General features: G+C 43.4%; 1 protein-coding gene across 1 annotated transcript; it reads left to right on the top strand.

The window, feature by feature from the left end:
• Positions 1-4,304: 4,304 nt before the first annotated feature.
• LOC117237157 lies at positions 4,305-6,844 on the top strand. The gene is made up of 3 exons (XM_033500850.1): positions 4,305-4,425; positions 4,664-6,756; positions 6,839-6,844. The coding sequence occupies exons 1-3, from the start codon at positions 4,305-4,307 to the stop codon at positions 6,842-6,844; spliced, it is 2,220 nt and encodes a 739-aa protein (XP_033356741.1).
• Positions 6,845-15,797: the final 8,953 nt, after the last annotated feature.

The raw sequence follows: 15,797 nt of genomic DNA, 5'->3' as shown, positions 1-15,797 counted from the left end.
TTCAGATCGTCGATTGGGGTTAGGTTGATTTCCACTCGACGCTCATTGTGTACATTGACGTAAGAAAGAGCAAGTGTCGTTTGTGCAGTGTACGTATAAATCTATTGATGTATTTACGAACAATAGCTTATCGAGTAGGAATTTCACAAGAAGCAGTAAGAAGAATAATACGTAAAGAAGGTCTATGTTTTTATATGGTTCATATAATGCAAGAACTTTGTACGGTAGATTATACGGTACGGTAAATAAAAAAAAACCGATATTTCTTAGGCAATCTGTCCACGATACTACATATCTGACTTTAAAATATGAACAAAATCAGTTTAAAAATTCGGGACACTTTAAATACCTGTTCCTAAGAGAACAGATTTTTGCAACAGCAAAAAATTTGGCCTTGTTAATCATGTTCAGTGTTGAGGTTATTCGATGTGTAAACAGAGAAAACACGTGAATAAATTGTAAGACAGAAAATATATTTAAATAGAAGTGTAATTATAAGTAAGAATACAATTTGAGCTGGTCCAGATCCGCACGCTAGCTGTGTTACCCAATAACTGAAAACCCCGAAGCCAACGTCGCCTGTCTACTGTTTATGGCCTGACTTCGTCGCAGTCTTTTGTCTACGCGCTGTCAATGGCTTCAGTGCTTGAGAAAACTAAAAAGACCAGATGTAGAATTTTCTTAGAAGTGGTAACCATTTCAACATTCAGGAAATTTGGCGTTCCACTTTTTTGACAAATAAATTTTTTAACACGCTGTACATAGTAGTAGCAATATGCTTCTGTTAATAAATTTTTAAGGACTAACGAGTGATGGCTAAAATCTTCTGGAAGTTAATCAGGAGTGTGTCCTTGTCAACATATATCAAGGCCCAAGGTATTGGTGCTGGCTTCCCTTTTGTTAGTATTTATTTGACTATATAATTGTATATATGTACTATTTGATCCGCTTCAATGTGATTTCGGCCTATTGTTAAGAAGGAAAGGGGAAATATAACCCTCCCTCCTTTTTATCGATTTACTTTCGCGTTTCGTCTCAAAATTATGTTAAATTTTGCTTGTTACAGTACCACGCCAAAAGAATTTACTTATAATTCTCAATGAGAGTTGATTGAAAATAGTTCGGTCGAGTAATAATAACTCCATTTGATTTTAGGATTGAGTTCGACTCTATTTTATTTTGAATTTCTTGAATTTCCTTATAAGATTTTGTTACGCCATGCGGCTTGCCATAGATCATATTCTTCACTGTCGGTCGCGGCACTATAATGTCGCAGACGGATCGTCGCGGCTGCCCGGCAAAATAAACATTGTAGTGGCAAGCGCATGGTTCATTAAGCAGAGCGACCTCCAGAAACGTCGATTCGTGGCCGTTATTTGATCTGGCGTAAAAGAAGGTGGCGTGATCCGAAGGTAGTGGGGGTCGCCTTCCAGAAAGAATTAGAACGTTTCGAGAAGCCAAAGAGTCTACACACATCTTGTATCGCGCATTACATAGTCACATTTCTTTTGTTATTCCATTTAGATTTTCTAGTTAATAAGTTGTGCAATAAACATTAATTTAGTTGTGTTGATTCTGTGAGATTTCATTGAACTACCCTTATTATCATAATCGAAATAAGGGAATCGATCAGTTCGTGGCGTCGATTGTTCAATCGTAACGAGAACTTACAACTCTCGTTGACGTGATATCTCGCGATCGCGTCTCTCCGCGAATGATCGAAACATTTTGGTCCTTCGAGCCGGATCACGTGCCAGTGAAGAGTGCACTTACCAGTGACCACACAGTGCCACGTGACTTTATCAAAACCAGCAGCGGAAGCAGGAGCATCCACTACAGCCAAACCAGTGACGTCATCTTCAAAGAAGCACATCCCATTGGCAAGGGAACGCAACCACGCAGCCTTCCGTCGCAGCTGGACAATCATCAACGCAACGAATTTCACAACTTAACATACACGCGACCTCACGCCGCACGACAGTAAGGTAAGCTCGTTCCTTATTTCAACCATCTCCTATCCTCGGCAACGATGACGAGCGAAGACCAACTCATCTCTCTGCGTCGGAGACGAGGCTATTGTAGCGGCCGATTCACATATTTATCGAATCGACTGGACGAGTACGAGCAATCTGAGAGTCAGCAAAATTCCTTATTAAGGAATTACGAGAAACAACTGACCGAAGTTGCGAGTCAATTCGAAGCGATTCAACTCGAATTAGAAGTATTGAACGAGGAGGAACAAGCGCGCGGCTTCGAAATAAGGGATCAGTACGTCGCGGTAGACACAAGGCTACAAAATCTTCTGAGGAACGCGCAAACAGCTTCGCCGTCGACATCCATAAACCTTCCAACCTGTGCATCATCCGCAAGTTTAAATCCGATATCCATTAAATTACCAGATCTTCGGCTCCCTACCTTTGACGGAAGCTTAGAAAAATGGAACACGTTTTATGATACCTTTTCCTCCACAATCGATAAAAATCCTAGTCTCACTGACATACAGAAATTCCATTACCTGCAGTCCGCCCTGCAAGGAGAAGCAGCCGATTGTTTAAACGCGTTACCCCTTAGTAATGTAAACTACAGTCAGGCTATTGCCGTTCTCAAGGAAAGTTTCGAATGTCCACGATACACAGCTTTCAGTCACTGCATGGCAATAATTGATTATCCAAGGATAACCAAGGAATCTCCAACGGAATTAAGGCGCTTAGTCCACACATTTAAACAACACATATATGCATTGAACAAATTAGGAGAATCCTACCCCGATACCAGTGCTATGCTCAACAGCCTCATCCTCTCGAAAATACCACTAAGTATCCAAAAGCAATGGGAAATGACGCTGCCCAACAACGAGGTGCCTCCGTACATTCAGTTACTAAACTTCCTAGAGAGATTAGCACGAAGCTCTAGACCGATCACCACGGTCAGACAAACAAGAGAATCACCGGAACAAACTACTCCTGTCCGTCAACGCGCATCACGAGGGCATGTACTTACGGCGACACAGGTTACTCCAGCATGCCCCACCTGTCAAGGACCACACCCCATTTGGAGATGTGACACCTTCAAAACCAAATCCCTTCGCGAACGCATTCGGGAGGTCAAAAGGGCATCACTATGCCTCAACTGCCTCGGGAAAGGGCACACAACGAAGCATTGTTTCGCAGGATCATGTCGCGTATGCGGAGAACGACATCATACAATGCTGCATAGGACAAAACGCCATTCAGGGTCTCGTTCCAGCACGTCCAGCCCGAAATCTTCCCCATCAAATAGCCGATCCACAACACCTTCTTCGCCACCCTACGTATCACCCACTCGTCGCAAAAGGCACACAACAGACCACAGATCGGAAACACCACGAACAGCCGCGTCTGCAAGTCCACCGCCCAGTGACAAACGAACACACAACCAATGACGCCGACGATCGACGACTCCGTTCATGACCGAACATATCAAACCAATAGCATCCGAATTACTGTCCAATGATCTAGTCATCACAGCGCAGATTAATATTTTGAATGATAAACAGCAACCAATCCGTTGTTGTTGGATCCAGTATGAACTTCATTACCGAGGAATTAGCAAAATCGTTAAAGATAAGGCAAAACAAATGTTCGGTCCCGATCGGAGCTCTAGATACCTTGACAACGACCTCTAAGCGACACATCACGGCCACGATCACTTCCACTGACGGTACATACACGCGGACATTAACGTTCCTTATCATTCCAATCATATCAACCTTAATTCCCAGCGAACCCATCGATCGTTCGACACTTGAGATACCAAAAAATCTCAAATTGGCCGATCCACGATTTCATTTACCAGCTCCGATAGATGTACTATTAAGCTCAGGTTCAACACTCGCGTCGATGTGTGTGGGACAAGTCAACCTCACGCAGCCAGACGAGCCTGGACTGCGTCTGCAAAAGACGCGATTCGGATGGGTAATCGGGGGGAGTCCAACTTCCCAAACCGCTACAAACATATTTCACACATCCACGACGACTTTACAAGCAGACCTCGCGCGGTTTTGGGAAATCGATGAAGGACCCTCAATTAAACATATCTCAGAGGCAGATCGACGATGCGAAGAACACTTCCAAGCCCACACCCGACGCACCAGCGAAGGACGATACATCGTCGCTCTACCTTTCAACGATCAGCTTCAGTCACTCGGATCCTCTAAAACGCTGGCGAGTAAACGACTCGCCTCACTCAATCGCCGATTCCAGCGCGACAAACGCTTCGAATCAGAATATCGAACGGTAATACAGGAATACCTGGCGTTGGGACACATGACGAAGGTCAATGACAATCACTCCGACGACAACGGATACTATTTACCCCATCATGGCGTGACCAAAGCATCGAGTCAAACCACCAAACTCCGTGTAGTTTTCGACGGATCGGCACCAAGCACTACCGGAACCTCCTTAAACACTTCACACAGGACCCAAGTTACAGGAAGATTTATTTTATATATTAATTAGATTCCGCGCTCATCAATACGTACTCACCGGCGACATCGAGAAAATGTATCGGCAATTCCTCGTACGACCAGAGGATCGGAAATATCAAAGGATATTATGGCGCAGCGCGAGTGGAGAAACAGAAACATATGAGCTTAACACTGTAACGTTCGGTTTATCCGCAGCCCCGTATCTAGCTATTCGGTGCCTCAAGCAACTGGCAGAGGACGAAGGACATCGATTTCCACGTGCAGCACAGGTACTGCAGCGGGATTTCTACGTCGACGACGCTCTCACCGGAGCTGAAACGAAGGACGAAGCCCTCACGCTCAGAACAGAACTCACCAATTTACTTCAACTGGCCGGCTTAAACATACGAAAATGGGCGTCAAACGATAATGACTTATTACACGGACTCTCCTTAGAAGAAACAAATCACCAACATTTTTTGGGCGACTCGCAAACCTTGAAGACGCTGGGAGTGTTATGGAATTCATCCGACGACTCTATTCTTTACTCGGTCGAAGTCAAACCCACGCCGTCTCGAGTCACGAAACGAATCATCAGCTCGGAGATTGCAAAAATTTACGATCCGCTCGGTCTGCTCGCACCGGTGATCGTTCGGGCCAAGATGCTACTTCAACGAATATGGTCGTCGAAAATCGATTGGGATGAATCACTTCCGATCGAGTTACATACAGAGTGGGAAAGGTACTATGCCCAATTACCCTTATTAAACAACGTCAGGTTCCCACGCAAGGCAATAATCGAGTCCGCAATGGAAATTGAACTGCATGGTTTCTGCGATGCCAGCGAAAAGGCTTACGGAGCCTGTATTTATCTTCGAACCCTTAACACCAACGGCCGTGTTTGGACCCAACTTTTAACCGCAAAATCGAAAGTCGCCCCACTCAAGTGCCAGACCATTCCTCGGCTCGAGCTGAGCGGAGCACTCCTTCTTACGTCCCTGATGTCGACAATACAACAAGCCCTATCACACAAAATTACTCGAACTATCTATTGGACCGATTCCACTATCGTCCTCCATTGGCTCAATACATCACCTCACACCCTTAAAACATTCGTCGCTAACAGAGTCTCCGAAATTCAAACAAAAACCAGCATCCGTGATTGGCGCCACGTTCCTACCGACGACAATCCCGCGGACTTAATATCACGCGGCCAAACACCCGAAGAGTTTCTGCGCCCAACCATCTGGCAGCACGGTCCTGCATGGCTCTACCAGTCGGAAGGCTATTGGCCGACATGGGCGCTAACACCGCAAATTGAAGTACCGGAGCAGAAGGGGGCGATTTGTCTGTCCACAAACCCCGCCGATTACTGTTTGTTGCAAAGGTATTCATCCTGGCCCAAGTTGATACGAATCATAGCTCGTTGCCTCCGTTGGAAACAGAAAAGGAACCGAGCGGCACCCCTAACCGTTACTGAATTACGCATAACGCACAATAAACTGATAAAATTGTTGCAAAACATCCATTTCTCCGAGGAAATTCGCACACTCCAAAAAGACCGGAACGCGGCGATAAAGGGTAAGCTCACGCGACTCAATCCGTTCATAGACCAGGAAGGAATATTGCGAGTCGGGGGTCGACTCAGTCATTCGTCGATGACCTTCGCCCAGAAACATCCCATAGTATTACCTAAGTCATCCGTTACAACACGCATCATAGACCACGAGCACAAGATCCACATGCATTCCGGAACGCAGGCTACGTTATACGCAGTAAGACAAAGATACTGGCCCGTTGACGGTCGAAGTCAAGTATGGCGGGCGATCAAAGGCTGCGTCCGCTGCTGCCGCGCTCAACCACCGCCGGTAGAATACGTGATGGGTAATCTGCCGGAGGCGCGAGTAACGGAATCTCGCCCATTTACAAACGTCGGCGTCAATTACTGCGGGCCGTTCCACATCAAGGAAAAACGAGATCGTAACCGTCGTCAGATAAAAGTATACGTAGCCATTTTCGTATGCTTAGCAATTAAAGCGGTACACATCGAGCTCGTTGACGATCTCACTAGCGAAGCCTTCATCGCCGCTCTTCGCAGATTTATCGCTCGACGAGGCTATTGCTCCACCATCCATTCTGATAACGGCACCAACTTCAGAGGAGCAAGCAACGAATTACGAGAGCTTCACGATTTATTACAATCGGACGATCACAAGGAAAAAGTAACCGCATTTTTAGCCGACAAACAAATCGAATGGCGCTTCATTCCCCCTCATTCGCCGCATTTCGGTGGGCTATGGGAAGCAGCGGTGAAGTCATTTAAACGCCACCTCAGGCGTGTAGCCGGCAACGAGTTACTCACCTCTGAACAATTGAATACTCTTATCATAGAAATAGAAGCAGTCCTCAATTCCCGCCCGCTAACTCCTATCTCCACCGATCCAAATGATCTCCTAGTCCTCACTCCCGGACATTTTCTCATTGGCGATTCACTAATGTGCTTACGTGATCGAGATTTCAGAGACATTCCATCGAACCGACTCTCCAGATGGCAGCATATCCAACAGCTTAAACAGCATTTTTGGAACCGCTGGCATAAGGAGTATTTGAACGAGTTAACCAACCGCAATAAGTGGAGCAAGGGTGGACACGGCATCCAAAAAGGCACAATCGTCATCCTCAGAGAGGACAACGTTCCCTCCATGCATTGGCCTCTGGGCCGAGTTATCAAGGTTCATCCAGGCGCCGATGGTGTCATCCGGACAGCTACAGTTCAGACGGCAAAGAGCGTTTTGGATCGGGCCGTCAAAAGGCTTGTCCCACTGCCAATTCAACCCGATCTCGAGAAACCCGAACAACTAGCCACCGAGACGAACTAAGATGGGAACTTCAACCACATCTCGCTAATTTGATCGGTACCCTCTCAACGGGGGGAGGATGTTACGCCATGCGGCTTGCCATAGATCATATTCTTCACTGTCGGTCGCGGCACTATAATGTCGCAGACGGATCGTCGCGGCTGCCCGGCAAAATAAACATTGTAGTGGCAAGCGCATGGTTCATTAAGCAGAGCGACCTCCAGAAACGTCGATTCGTGGCCGTTATTTGATCTGGCGTAAAAGAAGGTGGCGTGATCCGAAGGTAGTGGGGGTCGCCTTCCAGAAAGAATTAGAACGTTTCGAGAAGCCAAAGAGTCTACACACATCTTGTATCGCGCATTACATAGTCACATTTCTTTTGTTATTCCATTTAGATTTTCTAGTTAATAAGTTGTGCAATAAACATTAATTTAGTTGTGTTGATTCTGTGAGATTTCATTGAACTACCCTTATTATCATAATCGAAATAAGGGAATCGATCAGTTCGTGGCGTCGATTGTTCAATCGTAACGAGAACTTACAACTCTCGTTGACGTGATATCTCGCGATCGCGTCTCTCCGCGAATGATCGAAACAGATTTCGAGTATGTTGCTGGTCCGTGATTGAATGTTGCTTTTTTCACTATGAAGTGATATGTGTCATCAACGGCATCAAAAGACACAATGAGGAACCGAACGCACAAGACAAGATAGATAATTTATTTTCTAACTGTGAGCACAGGAACTACTACATACTTAATCCTTAAAGAACAGGGCACAGTAGATAATTATTATTATTAAATAATTTCCATTGAAGTACTTTTTACTATCAACTCAACATATGTATAAATATATGTATATAAATCAAATGAATGCAAATGAATTTTAGAGAATTTTAAAGAATGCTTTGCACTGTTTCGGTAAAGTTATAATTCAGTCCTAAGCGGTACAAAGTAAAGTGTATAATTTATTTATTTTAATTTACAATGAAGAACGCAAGAATGATCATTAGATCGCTTATGCAAATAATAAATTTTCATTATTTTTAAAAATGCAATAATTATTTTAAGTTTAACTGGGAATTGTCAAGATTTATAGCTACTTCGTTTATGATTAATAAATATTGATTGGGTGAAACTATAGAACCGTAACGTCTTTTCCGATTTCAATGACTTTTGAATATGTTGTCAAGTGCATGATTGCGAACAACTACCTTCTTTAACTATCTAAGAAATCTATCTATATCATTACAATGAATTCTGTTTATAAATTACATATCATATATGTAGGGTTTACATTAGAATTCGGGTTAGGGGCTTGAAACGAATCTGCGTTTGGGTTCCACGTTGTCGTTATGCAATAGAGAAGACATTGACTAGTGCAAATACGATTATTATAGAACCGGACAAGTAACCGTGGTAGTTAGGTACTCGAGAAACTAATGACAATGATCCTAGGTTCAATAACGAATCCGCGGTCGACAGGATGATAGATGAACGTACTCACAAAATCTAAGTCGGACGCGTAATATTCACTGGTCGTAAAGAGTTACTCCTTTCATCAGTGAGATCGCGAGCGAGAGAATGCCTTTCCCGTCCCGATGATGCCACAGAGGAAAACTATAATGGGGTGTGTCTAAGGACACGAGATCATCGGATTCGTCGAGAAAAGCCTTCGTTCAGAAAGTAAGGGAAATTGGCGTTGCTGCTAATTGGTCAATCTCCATATCGGTGGTTAGAAAAAGATGCTAGCCGCCCTCGAGGGAAAGTTGCTAGTGGGAGACGCCGCTCGTTGAAAAATATGTCTCCCCTATCTTCCCGTAGTTGGTACAAAGACTGTTTGTCTGTTTGAAGGACTTTAGTTAACTAAACCTTAAGATTTATAACGGGCCCTCGGGCTAGCCGAACATGTACTGCGGAGACGCATCGACATCTGGCAATCATCTTACTCGAAGAATAGGGTCTGCGTGTGGCGAGCCACGGGACAGAAACCGTTGGAATGTTTACTGTCGCGTGTCGCCACGAATATTTCTTTTAAGGAGAGCTATAGAATTACTCCATACCTTTGTTAGGCAAAGCGTTCATCCCTTGACCGCGGCTACGTTGGGCGACAGACTGTCACCTCGAACCAAAGCTCACCGTCACTAATCTCGAACAATTACAATCGGATTGAATAACTACAATAGTTTAGTTACAGTTATGGTAGACTTTAGATTGCAATGTTGTGGGGCTATTCAAAGGTTCAGGTGTCCTTTCATCTCCGACATATAGATATACATGTATATGTGACGAAATATACTAAAGCAATATTGACCCTTTGTCGCTGAAAGTATCAAACTACAAAACTTCCTTTCAAATTTTCAGAATAAGGAAATCAGGATCATGATAAATAATTGGAACATAATTAAAAATAATATATCTTCTCTATAAGATAATGAATACATTGGTTCATTTAATTTTTATGGATATTCAAACGCTTCTGTGAAATAAAACGTCAAGATTATAGAGTATAAAATTCATAGCTATGAAATAACTAAAACTCTGATGTATTATTAAAAATATACGTTTGGTTGTATGTAGTGATACATACAAACATTACATGTACAAACCCATAACTAACACAATGCTACCGCAACCATTCTGCAATCTACCTTGCCCAAAACACTCTTCCAGTCACCTCCAAACTCAGTTCGCTGTGGAGTGCCGAAGCGTGCAGACGTGTCTCTAGTGCCCAGCGTAGTCCGAAAACAACACGTGTCGCCCAACCGTCGAAAGAGAACACAGCCAAATGTCCCTTACCCTTTAGGGAGAAGAAAATCCCACGCACCTAACCCCATCCCGAATACTAGCCACATAGCCTCACGACTAGTTGTTCATTCCGAATTAACTAGCTCGATGATGGCCCAGCAATCGCGACCAGGCTCTCCGGAGCAGACTCGCAGCTACCCCGTGCTACCTCCCCCGTGGCAGAAGTGTAGCAGAACTCTCCGCACTAACGACGCTAACACTACAAAGAAAAGGAAAATAGAAACAGCAACGCAAATAAACACACACAACAGGTTCGCCGTATTGGAATCCTCAAACGACGCCATGGAAATCGTAGAACCGCCATCAAACCAACACTCACAGAGAATCCCCCCTCCCCCACCAATATTTGTGGACGACGTCATTGACATACAGACAATGATCAAGTCCCTAGAGAGAGATATCAGCAAGGAGGAATATAACCTTAAGATAAGCAACAATAAAGTAAAAATACTACCGACGAACCCAGAAGCTTACAGAAAACTCACCAAGACACTCAGGACCCTGAACGCCAACTTCCACACCTACCAACTTAAACAGGAAAGGCCTTTCCGGGTGGTCCTACGAAACATACACCACTCAGCAGATATAGACGAACTAAAATACGAACTCTCAAAACTCGGCCACGAAGTCGTCAACGTAAGTAATATAAGGCATAGAGTCTCGAAAGACCCGTTATCCTTATTCTTCCTAGACATTAAACAAAAACCGAACAATAAGGAAATATATAACATCAGTCGCCTAATGAACGCGATAGTAAAGATCGAACCACCGCTCGTGAAAAAAGAAATAGTGCAGTGCAAAAGGTGCCAAAGGTACGGTCATACGCAGAAATACTGCAACCATACTTTCCGCTGCGTTAAATGCGCAGGCTCTCACTCCACTGACCAGTGCGCCAAATCACCGGAAACCCCAGCGAAATGCATCCACTGCCAAGGGGACCACCCTGCCAACTACAAAGGCTGTCCAGCATATAAAACACTATACACGAACAGGTACCCTAAGCTCAGAGCAAAAGAGGTATCCAACCAAACACCCAGCCCGCCGAAATTCACGACTACCCCAACCCCCTCAACCAACCAAACGCACAGTCCTACCAAATTCATCTCCACCTCAACCTCCTATGCCCAAGCAGTACAAGGCATCCAAAATAACCCGAACAGCCAAAGGAACCTTCCCCAAAACAGTGACCCCAACCCACCAAACACAGACAACTCCTCAAGGCTTGAAAAGCTAATAGAGAAACAATCGGAGCAAATAAATCACTTGCTATCGCTACTAACACTCATCGTGGAAAAATTAGCACGCCCCGACTCAAAATAAAACCAAGGCGCATAGCACTCTGGAACGCCAACGGTCTAGCGCAACACAAACTTGAACTAGAACTCTTCTTAAAACACCAGCAAATCGACGTAATGCTCGTGTCGGAAACCCACTTCACCGACAAGAGCTACCTGAAAATAAATGGTTACAAATTCTACCATACCCAACACCCCAGCGGAAAGGCCCACGGTGGCACCGGAATAATAATCAAAGCAAGTATTAAGCACTACGAACTCCCATCATTCCAGAAAGACTACCTCCAAGCAACAAACGTAGCAATAGAAGACTGTCATGGCTCAATCACCACCTCAGCAGTATACTGCCCTCCCAGACACTCCATCGCCAAAGAAGACTTTGATAACTTCCTGGACACCCTGGGCAACAGATTCATAGTTGGAGGAGACTATAACGCCAAGCACATCCAATGGGGCAGCAGACTGGTTACAGCAAGAGGCAAAAACCTCTTAAACAGCATAACAAACAACAACCTCAACTACCTCACCACATACGAACCCACATACTGGCCCACTGACACCAACAAAATACCCGACCTTCTCGACTTCTTCATAACTAAAAATATCCCACCAAGACACGTCCAGATCAACTCCTCGGCTGATCTCTCCTCTGATCATTCTCCCGTGATAGCAACAGTCAGTTCAACAATCATCGAGAATACACCTAATGGCACCATTCACAACCAACACACCAACTGGCAGCTCTTCAGAGAAGTCTTTACACACTCAACCTCAGCCTTCACCCCACTAAAAACAAAGGAAGATATCGAAGCAGCCACGGAATACTTAAACACGAGCATAATAAACGCAATCCGCCTCTCCACACCGACAAAGCCATCTAACAGCAAACAAGAATATCCCCATTACATACTAAAAAAAATAGCAGAAAAACGAAGACTAAGAAGAGTATGGCAGATCCATAGAACACCGGAGGACAAACGCAAACTTAACAACGCAACTAGAAAGCTATCCAGAACCCTAAGAAACTATAAAAACGACTGTTTCCATAAATACCTCGCCAGCTTATCCCCCACAGCCGACGCCAACTACTCACTATGGAAGGCCTCCAGGAAACTCACAAGCCCCCCACAAATAATCCCACCTATCCGCCGTCCGCAAGGTGGATGGGCGCGAAGCCCCATAGAAAAAGCCGACCTGTTTGCAAAACACTTGTCAAAAGTATTCAAACCCCATTCCCCCCAAACCGCCGCGGACGTTACTGAATACCTGCACACCCCCTTCCAAATGTCTACTATAGAATGAGACTATAGAAACAATCAGTCGCCTAAACCCCAAGAAAGCAGCAGGACACGACCTAATAGGCAATAGAGCAATCAAGGAACTTCCCACAAAAGGGATAGCACTCATCACATCGATTTTTAATGCTATCCTTCGCCTGGAACACTATCCTAAGGCCTGGAAAATCTCATTGATTACCCTCATCCCTAAACCCGGTAAACCGATATACGAAACCTGCTCCTATCGCCCAATCAGTCTTTTACCTACCCTGTCCAAACTGTTCGAGAAGATGCTCACGAACCGACTCCTTCCAATCCTAGAGAACTTGAAAACACTCCCAGATCACCAATTCGGCTTCCGAAAACATCATTCTACAGTAGAGCAAATCCACCGCTTAAGTCATACGATCAGCCAAACACTCGAAAAGAAAAAATATTGCTCAGCGGTTTTCCTAGACATCCAACAGGCATTCGCCAAAATATGGCATGAAGGGCTACTATACAAACTTAAAAAGATCCTACCCCACCCCTACTACTCCATCCTAAAATCTTACCTAGCCAATAGACAATTCATGGTTAAATGCCTAGACGCCACTTCCGCAACATTCCCAATAGAAGCCGGCATACACCAAGGTAGTGTCCTCGGACCCCTACTGTACTCCATCTACACTGCCGACCTACCTATATCAAACGATATAACAATAGCGACATTTGCAGACGACACAGCGCTATTAGCTACCCACGCAGACCCGGTAATAGCCTCATCCACTCTCCAGCGAAGTCTCGACTCCATGCAAAAGTGGTATCACAAATGGGGCTTCAAAGTCAACGAAAAGAAATCCTCACATGTAACCTTCACGCTCCGAAAACAAACCTGCTCCCAGGTCACCATCAACAATGCAACAGTTCCTAGCAGGGACACAGTCCGATACCTGGGCATGACCCTGGACAGGAGACTAACGTGGAAGACACACATCTCAGATAAAACAAAGCAACTAAAAGACAAACTAAAAAAACTCTATTGGCTCACGGGCCGACGTTCCAAACTAAACATACAGAATAAAATTACCCTCTACAAGACCGTAATAAAACCTGTCTGGACCTACAGAATCCAACTATAGGGAACAGCAAGTAACTCCAACATCGAAATACTACAACGATTCCAATCGAAAACGCTAAGAGCCTTAATAGACGCACCTTGGTATGTTACCAACGAAACCATCCATCGCGACTTCAAAATACCTACAGTCAAAGAGGAAATAGCAAAATATAGCGACAGATATAGCAAAAGAGTCAAGAAACACCGAAACCCCCTAATCACTGGACTACTCGATACGATGGACCAGATTCGCAGGCTGAAGAGGCACTACCCGCTAGACCTAAACGTTAGATTCATTTAATTATCCAAATTAAGCATATGCACTTACTTATAATACTTATAAATTATACCTATCTATAATAAGTATTAACTTATTGTAAATAAACAGCCATGTCACTGCGCCACGCCAGAAAAATTACTGAAAATTCTCAACGCGAGAATTGATTGTAATTTCAACAAATAAATAAAAAAAAAAGAGTGCCACCACAGATTCATGACGATTAGATACAAACGCTTCAAGTATTACAATTAATAGCTGATACAATTGCAACAAAACAGATGTCCTTTATGCAAGACTACTGAAATTACACAGCTACAATAAAATAAGGAATACGTCTGTACTATGGGAAACATAAATAAATATACACATAGTAGCTTATACAACATGTATGTGGAGGACGATTAAACGCGTTGTTGATTAATGACCAGACGAGTTGATACTTAGTGTAGTCAAATGTATTTAAAATTATTTGCAGTACAGAATTAGTCGTCGTTCGCTTAGTGTTGCTCGATATGTGTATACAAGGTAATGCTTACGTTCGTTCGATATTAATTCGCTATAAGAATGTTCGATACTAACTGTCTTAACGATCGTGTTCTTTTATTTATACTCGGGGGAGTATCGAAAACTTTAAATTCAACCTCGGTTGACGATTGCACGTAGCGGCAACATTGTTTTGCCCGGAGTTTGTTTATCGTTACGCTTTGCTTGTCACGTAAAAGTAATGGGAAAATAATAATAAAAAAATGTTGGGTTCTTGAACCAGAGTTCGAGATACCTCTATTGTATAATAGGATTACAAGTGTGCGATTAAACTGTTACCGAAAGACTGAAGCCTCGATCAAGAACCAGCCCTTCTAGATGTTCGTTTATCTTATGCCTACGTGCCGAATTCATAATCCTTTATTTTGGGAGTCGGTGTCGGTTTCAGGTTTCCTGAGTCGGTTGGAGATATTTGTTGACGTTACATTCCCCCAGTGTTAGAGTGCGGCTGGTCCTCCAGACTCTTATTTTCGGTGTAGTGCCTCCTTTTGTATGCCCTTTTGGAATCTTACATGCCTTGCTTCGAGGATGACTGAATTGGTGTCTTCAGGTAATTCTCCTAATGGTTGTATTTCAGGTGTGGAATATGTGTTTAAAGGTGCGCTAGGTGTCTCTATTGGTCTAGAGATATTGCTTATACCTGTGTCTTTTTTTTTCTTTGGTTTTACAACATAATACGCGAATACATAATTTGGAAGGTAGGCATTTGCTTATAATATCGAATAATCCTATTTTGTTAAATATACATATGTTCCTAGTAATGCTAGATCAATATAACTAATAATTTATAAGACACTTAGTTCCTATTTCTTAAGACTTCTAATTCTATGTTCATAATTAAGAGAGTTTACTTCGTTGGAAATTTGATTGAGGTGCATTCTATACGATTATACATTATTAATGATTTGTGGAGCGTTTTCAATTTTTGTTAGGATTTCTTCTAGACTGTCAGTTAAGGGTAAAGCTATAGTTTTGAGATTTGTTTTGTAAGTTATATTGGTTTTTAAGTTATTGTTTTCATCAAAAAATTTATCTATATTTTTATTCATTAATTCTAAATTATCGTTATCCAGAGTTACAAATAGACTTCTATAAATGGATCCAACAAAATTCAATGACCCTCTTCGGTAACAAGTGTGTGTCATAAATTTAATATGCATGATTAAATTGTCTAAATTTCTTTTGCGAGCG

This window comes from Bombus vosnesenskii, unplaced genomic scaffold, assembly GCF_011952255.1.
Source record: "Bombus vosnesenskii isolate JDL3184/JDL3185 unplaced genomic scaffold, Bvos_JDL3184-5_v1.1 scf7180000013360, whole genome shotgun sequence".
NCBI lineage: Eukaryota > Metazoa > Arthropoda > Insecta > Hymenoptera > Apidae > Bombus > Bombus vosnesenskii.
This window is presented reverse-complemented; position numbering and strand designations above follow the sequence as displayed.

Coding starts and splice junctions, on each gene's coding strand:
- LOC117237157 (XM_033500850.1), top strand. CDS start 4,305: ATGACGAAGGTCAATGACAATCACTCCGACGACAACGGATACTATTTA. Junction 4,426..4,663: donor TTTCGACGGATCGGCACCAA/GCACTACCGGAA, acceptor GTTTATCCGCAG/CCCCGTATCTAGCTATTCGG.